Raw genomic sequence first — 8,076 nt, forward strand, 5'->3', positions numbered from 1 at the left:
GCTAAAGGAATTTATTACCACCAAGCCAGCATTGCAAGAAATACTAAAATGACTTCTGTAAATAAAAGAAAGATGAAAACAATCTAACTACAAATTTTAAAATGGCAATAACTACGTACCTATTAATAATCACTTTAAATGTAAATGGATTAAATACTCCAATCAAGAGACATAGGGTGGCTGAGTGGATAAGAAAGAAAGACCCTTGTATATGCTGATTACAAGAGACTCACTTCAGATCAAAAGACACACACAGGCTGAAAGTTAAGGGTTGGAGTAATATATTTCATGCAAATGGAAATGAGAAAAAAGCTGGAGTTGCAATACTTATATCTGACAAAATAGACTTTAAAATGAAGAACATATTAAAAGATAAAGATGGGCACTATATAATAATAAAGGGATTGATCCCACAAGAGGACATAACCCTAGTAAACATCTATGCACCCAACATAGGAGCACCTAAATATATAAAACAGATACTGACTGACATAAAGACAGAGATCAACAGTAACACTATCATAGTAGGGGACTTCAACACACCTCTGACAACAAGGGACATGTCTTCCAGACAGAAAATCAATATGGAAACAATGGCCTTAAATCATACATTGGACCACTTGAATTTAATTGATATTTTCAGAGCATTTCACCCCAATGCTGCAAAATACACGTTTTTCTCAAGCGCACATGGAACATTTTCCAAGATAGACCATATGTTAGGCCACAAAACAAGTCTTGATAAATTTAAGAAAATTGAAATTATACCAATTGTCTTCTCTGACCACAGTGATATGAAATTAGAAATGAACTACAGGAAAAAAAACTGGAAGACACACCAATTCATGGAGTGTTACTAAATAAACATGTTACTAAATAATGAATGGGTCAAGCAGGAGATCAAGGAAGAAATCAAAAGATATTCTGAGACAAATGAAAATGAAAACGCGACGACCCAAAATCTATGGGATGCCACAAAAGTAGTCCTAAGAGGGAAATTCATAGCATTGCAGGCCTACCTAAAGAAACAAGAAACATCACTAATCAACAGTTTATCTTCACACTTAAGGGATTTGGAAAAAGAACACCAAAATAAGCCCAAAGGTAGCACAAGGAAGGAGATAATAAAGATCAGAGCGTAAATAAGTGAAACAGAAACCAGAAAAACAACACAAAAGATCAATTAATCCAAGAGTTGGTTCTTAGAGAAGATAAACAAAATTGACAAACCTTTAGCCAGACTCATTAAAAAAAGAGAGGACCCAAATTAATAAAATCAGAAATGAAAGAGGAGAAGTGACAACAGACACCTCAGAAATACAACAAATTTTAAGAAATTACTATGAGCAACTATATGCCAACAAACAAGACAATCTAGAAGAAATGGATAATTTTCTAGAGGCGTACAACCTTCCAAGGCTAACTCAAGAAGAAACAGAAAACTTGAATAGACTGATTACCACCAGGGAAATTGAATCAGTAATCAACAATCTCCCAACTAACAAAAGCCCTGGACCAGATGGCTTTACAGGTAAATTTTACAAAATGTTCAAAAAAGAATTATCACCTATTCTCCTCAAGCTCTTCCAAAAAATCCAGAAGGAGGGAAGACTCCCAAACACTTTTTACGAAACCACTATCACCCTGATCCCAAAATCAGACAAAGACACCACAAAAAAAGAAAACTACAGGCCAATATCTCTAATGAATATAGATGCAAAAATCCTCAACAAAATATTAGTGAACAGAATTCAGCAATACATTAAAAAGATCATACACCACGATCAAGTGGGATTCATCCCTGGTATGCAAGGGTGGTTCAACATCCACAAATCAATTAATGTGATACACCACATTAACAAAATGAAAAATAAAAATCACATGATCATATCAACAGATGCAGAAAAAGCATTTGATAAAATCCAGCAGCCATTTATGATAAAAAACCCTTAAGAAAGTGGGAATAGAGGGATCATATCTCAACATAATAAAGGCCATATATGATAAACTCACAGCTAACATCATACTCAATGCAGAAAAGCTAAAACCATTCCCCCTAAGATCAGGAACAAGGCAAGGTTGCCCACTTTCTCCACTTCTATTCAACATAGTGCTGGAAGTTCTAGCCACAGCAATCGGACAAGAAAAAGAAATAAAAGGCATCCAAATTGGTAAGGAGGAAGTAAAATTATCATTATACGCAGATGATATGATACTATATAGAGAACCCTAAAGACTCCATCAAGAAACTATTAGAGCTGATAGATGAATTTAGTAAAGCAGCAGGATACAAAATTAATATTCAGAAATCAGTTGCATTTGTATATACCAATAATAAAACATGGGAAGGAGAAATTAAAAAAGCAACCCCATTTACAATTGCTCCAAAGATTATAAAATACCTGGGAATAAATTTAACCAAAGAAGTAAAAGATCTGTACTCAGAAAATTATAAGACACTGAAGAAAGAAATGAAAGAAGATATAAATAGATAGAAACACATACCATGTTCATGGATAGGAAGAATTAATATAGTTAAAATGTCCATACTGCCTAAGGCAATATACATATTCAACACAATTCCTACCAAACTACCAACGACGTTTTTCACAGAAATAGAACATATAATCCTAAAATTTATATGGGACCATAAAGACCCCGGATAGCCTCAGCAATCTTGAGAAATAAGAACAAAGTGGGAGGTATAACAATACCTGACTTCAAATTATACTACAAGGCTACAGTAATCAAAACAGCATGGTACTGGCATAAAAACAGACACATAGATCAATGGAATAGAATAGAGAGTCCAGAAATAAATCCATGCCTATATGGCCATTTAATCTACGACAGTGGAAGCAAGAATGTACGATGGGGTAAAGACAGTCTATTCAATAAATGGTGCTGGGAAACCTGGACAGACACATGCAAAAAAATGAAGCTGGACCACCTCCTCACACCATATACAAAAATAAATTCAAAATGGCTTAAAGACTTAAATGTAAGATCTGAAACCATAAAATACCTAAAAGAAAATATACGAAGAAACTTCACAGATATTACCCAGAGTAAGATTTTTACTGATATACCCCCTCGCGCAAGGAAAGTAAGAGAAAAAATAAGCATGTGGGATTACATCAAACTAAAAAGTTTTTTCAAAGCAAAGGAAACCATCAATAAAACAAAAAGGGATCCTACTGAATGGGAAAAGATATTTGCCAATGATATATCTGATAAAGGGTTAATATCACAAATCTATAAAAAACTCAACTCAACTCAAAAAAAAAACCAAACAACCCAATTAAAAAATGGGCAGAGGACACGAAGAGACATTTTTCTAAAAAGGACATACAGATGGCAAACAGACATATGAAGAAATGCTCAACCTCACTAACCATCAGAGAAATGCAAATAAAAACCACAATGAGCTACCACCTCACCCCAGTCAAAATGACTATCGTCAATAAATCAACAAACAACAAGTGCTGGTGCAGATGTGGAGAAAAAGGAATGCTTGTGCACTGTTGGTGGGATTGCAAATTGGTGCAGCCACTATGGAAACCAGTATGGAGGTATCTCAAAAATCTGAAATTGGAACTACCTTATGATCTAGTAATTCCACTCCTAGGTATCTATCAGGAGAAATCCAAAACTCCAATTCAAAAATATTTATGCACTCCTATATTTATTGCAGCACTATACACAATGGCTAAGACATGGAAACAACCGAAATGCCCATCGGTAGATGACTGGATTAAGAAACTGTGGTACATTTATACAATGGAGCATTACGCAGCCATAAAGAAGAAAGAAATCTTACCACTTGCAACAACATGGATGGACCTAGAGAACATTATGTTAAGTGAAATAAGTCAGACAGAGAAAGACAAATACCGTATGATCTCACTTATATGCGGAATCTAAAGAAAAGAATAAGTGAATGAAATAATCAGAAAGTTTTGGAGACAAAGAGGAAAAACTGAGGGTTACTAGATGGGCGAAGGGGTGGGGATAAGGGGGAAGGTGAGGGCATTAGAAAACAGTCGGTAACAACATGATGGCCACGGGGTTTTGAAAATTAATTTGGGGAACGTAATCAATAATGTTATAAAGATTTTGTAGGGTATCTGATGGACACCTGTCTCATTTGGGAGACCACCTCAGGGATGATGTAGATGCCTGATCACTGCATTGTATACCTGAAGCTGAACATTAATGAATGTCAACTAAAGTTTGTATATATGTATATGTATATATATGTATGTATATACTTACAAGAAGCGGAGTACAGCATTAGGAATAGAGACAGCGGAAATGTAATGACTCTGTGCGATGTCAGAGGGATAGTGGATGGGGGACGGGGGTTGACCCAGTGTGAGGGATATAAATGATAAATGTCTAAGTATTACTTTGTCTTGTGCACCTGAAATGAATAAAAAATTTTTTAAATAAATTATTATAGAAAATAAGGCTATAAAAACTATATAAAATAAATCCCATTTATGTAAATATAAAATTTTATGAATAAAAACTATTTTAGAAGGATATAAATAACTAATAGAAGGGTGAAGTCCTTTGCCGCTATCCTTTGTTTTCCCATCTACATTATTTGGTTTTCCATCATGAAGCTGAATTAATTTTATATGCACAGCACCAAAAAGGAATACCCCTGGAAAGAAAAACTGCTCTTCTCATCTCAAGCTATGACACAACTGGAGGAAAATTAAATCTGGTAGGGAAGGGCCAGTAGGACGTCTTTCTGCATCTCCTTTGGGATGCACTCCTAGGGCATCCACCCTGATGTTCTTCCAAAGGACAGTGTTTCCTCAGAGTGAGCCCTCAGAACCATCTGCCTCGGAGATACCTGGTCCCAGGTCTCATGAAGGAGCATCTGTAGAGGTAGACCTGCGATCTGCATCTTTAACAAGCTCCCCAGGTGATTCTGCTGAACTCCAAGGTGAGGGACCACTGGCCTAGGGCATCTGTCTTGGAGGGAGCGAGAAATACACTGAGCAATTAATACATGATTAATGCATGTCCCTAACCTAGAGTTTGGTGCCGAGTCCCTTTGGGGCCTTTCCCTAGGGTAGAGTGGAGTCTTCACTAGTCCAATTGCAAAGGTGGTGAAATGAGAAGAGTAGGTTGTTGTTTTTTCTCTGATATCAGTGAGAGGTTTGTATCACAGACCTTGTAGGATGAATCTGGTTCTGGGTGTCTACATACAAGCTGAGAAAACAGTCCCCACTCCCGGAGGCTAGATGACTACAGCATAGAATTCAGAGCAGAACTAGACATCCTTCTTCAGAAAAAGGTGTGTGTGTGTGTGTGTGTGTGTGTGTGTGTGTGTGTGTGTGTACACCGGAGCTCATCATCTCTCTGTGCTCTTGCTGAAGTCACCTGTCATTACTAGTTCCTAAGGATAGGAAGACCGCAATCACCACATGCCAATGACTCACACTTTAACCCGAGCCTTAGGGAGATGAGGAATAAGCCGGCTGGCTGCTCGGTGATGTCCTGCCTGTAATCCCTAGAATAGTCCCATACCCTCATCAAACGCATCAAGTCTCTGGCCAAGGAAATATTTACTAACTCAGTTGTGTTTGCCTGAGCTCCACTGAACACATCACACTGAGTTCCTCACTAGAGATCTTTGCATTATTTATTGAATGAAAGCAATGTTACCTCAGATAGGACATCTCCTAGGCTCAACGGTTGTTGATTGTGCTTTTTTCACTGTCCTTTCATCCCCAGCAGACACAGGGCAGCATGAGGCCTGAGAACCAGAGCAGCGTGTCCCACTTCCTCCTGCGGGGGCTCCCCATCAGGCCCGAGCAGCAGGGGGCATTCTTCATCCTGTTCCTGGGCATGTACCTGACCACGGTGCTGGGGAACCTGCTCCTCATCCTGCTCATCAGGCTGGACACTCACCTGCACACGCCCATGTACTTCTTTCTCAGCCACTTGGCCTTCTCTGACATCTGCTTCTCATCTGTCACCGTCCCTAAGATGCTCATGAACATGCTGACTCAGGACCAATCCATCCCCTATGCAGGGTGTGTAACACAGATGTATTTTTTTATAGTTTTTACTGTTTTGGACAATTTCCTTCTCACCTCAATGGCATATGATCGGTACGTTGCCATCTGTCACCCCTTCCATTACATGACCTTCATGAGAGAGGGACTGTGTATCTTACTAGTGACTGGGTCCTGGCTCCTCTCCTGTTCCAGTGCCTTGTCCCACACCCTTCTCCTGGCTCAGCTGTCCTTTTGTGATGACAACACCATCCCCCATTTCTTCTGTGACCTTGGTTCTCTGCTCAAGTTGTCCTGCTCTGACACCTCCCTCAATGATCTAGTCATTTTCATATTAGGATTGGCCGTTATTAGTCTCCCACTAATATGCATCTTGATCTCTTATGGCCGCATTGGGGCCACCATCCTGAAGGTTCCATCTACCAAGGGCTTCTGCAAAGCCTTGTCCACCTGTGGCTCCCACCTCACTGTGGTGTCTCTGTACTATGGGACAATTATTTGGCTCTATCTTTTCCCCTCACCCAACACCTCCAGTGATAACAACATAATTGCTTCTGTGATGTACACAGTGGTCACTCCAATGCTGAACCCTTTCATTTATAGCCTGAGGAACAGAGACATGAAGAGGGCCCTGGAGAAACTCATCAACAGAGCAACAGGCTTGTTTCAAAGATGTTAGCTCATCTTTATGACACACACGTTTATCACCTGACGCTAGCCTCTTAATTTTGAGGCCAGCATGGAAAAGTGCTCAGTAAATATCAGTTAACTTGATTATATTGTTACTGTCACTCTCTTTTTCTTGCAAATCTTTAGCATAAATTACGAATTCTTGTGATATTATTACTCTTGTCTATTCGATTACGAAACTACATAGTTAATAGAATTTATGTCTTTCCTTATTTCCCAAGAATTAATTAGTTTTTTTAAAACGGGTTATGGGCTAAAATTGACATTTAAACACTGGATATATTTAAATTGTACAACTTGATATGTGTACATAATGAAATGATCACCACAATCAAGCTAATTTTAATATATCCCTCAGAAAGAAATGAGAATTTTTACTGAAAAAATTATATATATGTCCATCACTTCCACATATTTACCATTTTTTCTTTTCGTTTCTCAAATTAAAGTTTATTGGCGTGACAATTGTTAGTAAAGTTACATATAGATGATGCAATACAATTCTGTATTACAATAAATCCCATTGTGTTCACCACCCAGAGTCAGTTCTCCTTCCAACACCATGTATTTGTTCCCCTTTTCCCTCATCTACTCCCCCTTACCCTCTGGTAACCACTAAACTATTGTCTGTATCTATGAGTTTTTGTTTCTCATTTGTTTGTCTTGTTCTTTTGCTGTTTTTGGCTTATTTACCACATATCAGTGAAATCATATGGTTCTCTGCTTTTTCTGTCTGACTTATTTCACTTAGTATTATAATCTCAAGATCCATCCATGTTGTCACAGATGGTCCTATTTCATCTTTTCATACCACCGAATAGTATTCCATTGTGTATATATACCACAACTTCTTTATCCATTCATCTATCTATTTTGGTTGTTTCAATGTTAGCCACAGTAAATAAAGCTTCAATGAACATTGGAGCACACGTGTTTTTATGTGTAAATGTTTTCAAATTTTTGGGGTAGATACCCAGGAGAGGGATTGCTGGGTCATAAGGTAATTCTATTCGGAATTTTTTGAAGAACCTCCACTCTGCCTTCCATAACGGCTGCACCAGTCTGCATTCCCACCAACAGTGTATAAGGGTTCCTTTTTCTCCACAGCCTCTCCAACTCTTGTTACTATTTGTCTTGTTGATGATAGCCATTCTGACTGGGGTGAGGTGAAATCTCATTGTGATTTTTATTTGCATTTCTCTGATGATTAGTGATGTTGAGCATTTTTTCATATGTCTATTTGCCATTTGTATGTCCTCTATGGAGAAATGTCTCTTCAGGTCCTCTGCCCATTTTTCAATTGGGTTGTTTGTTTTTTTGTTGTTGAGTTACATGAGTTCCTTTATATTTT

General features: G+C 38.1%; 1 protein-coding gene across 1 annotated transcript; it reads left to right on the top strand.

Moving 5' to 3' along the window:
* Positions 1-5,766: 5,766 nt before the first annotated feature.
* LOC308505064 (olfactory receptor 1J4-like) lies at positions 5,767-6,714 on the top strand (the record flags this gene model as incomplete). Its single annotated transcript, XM_081066716.1, has 1 exon — positions 5,767-6,714. One exon carries the CDS (start codon positions 5,767-5,769, stop codon positions 6,712-6,714), a length of 948 nt encoding a protein of 315 aa, XP_080922842.1.
* Between the last annotated feature and the right edge of the window lie 1,362 nt (positions 6,715-8,076).

This window comes from Rhinolophus hipposideros (assembly GCF_964194185.1).
Source record: "Rhinolophus hipposideros genome assembly, chromosome: 11".
NCBI classification, from domain to species: domain Eukaryota; kingdom Metazoa; phylum Chordata; class Mammalia; order Chiroptera; family Rhinolophidae; genus Rhinolophus; species Rhinolophus hipposideros.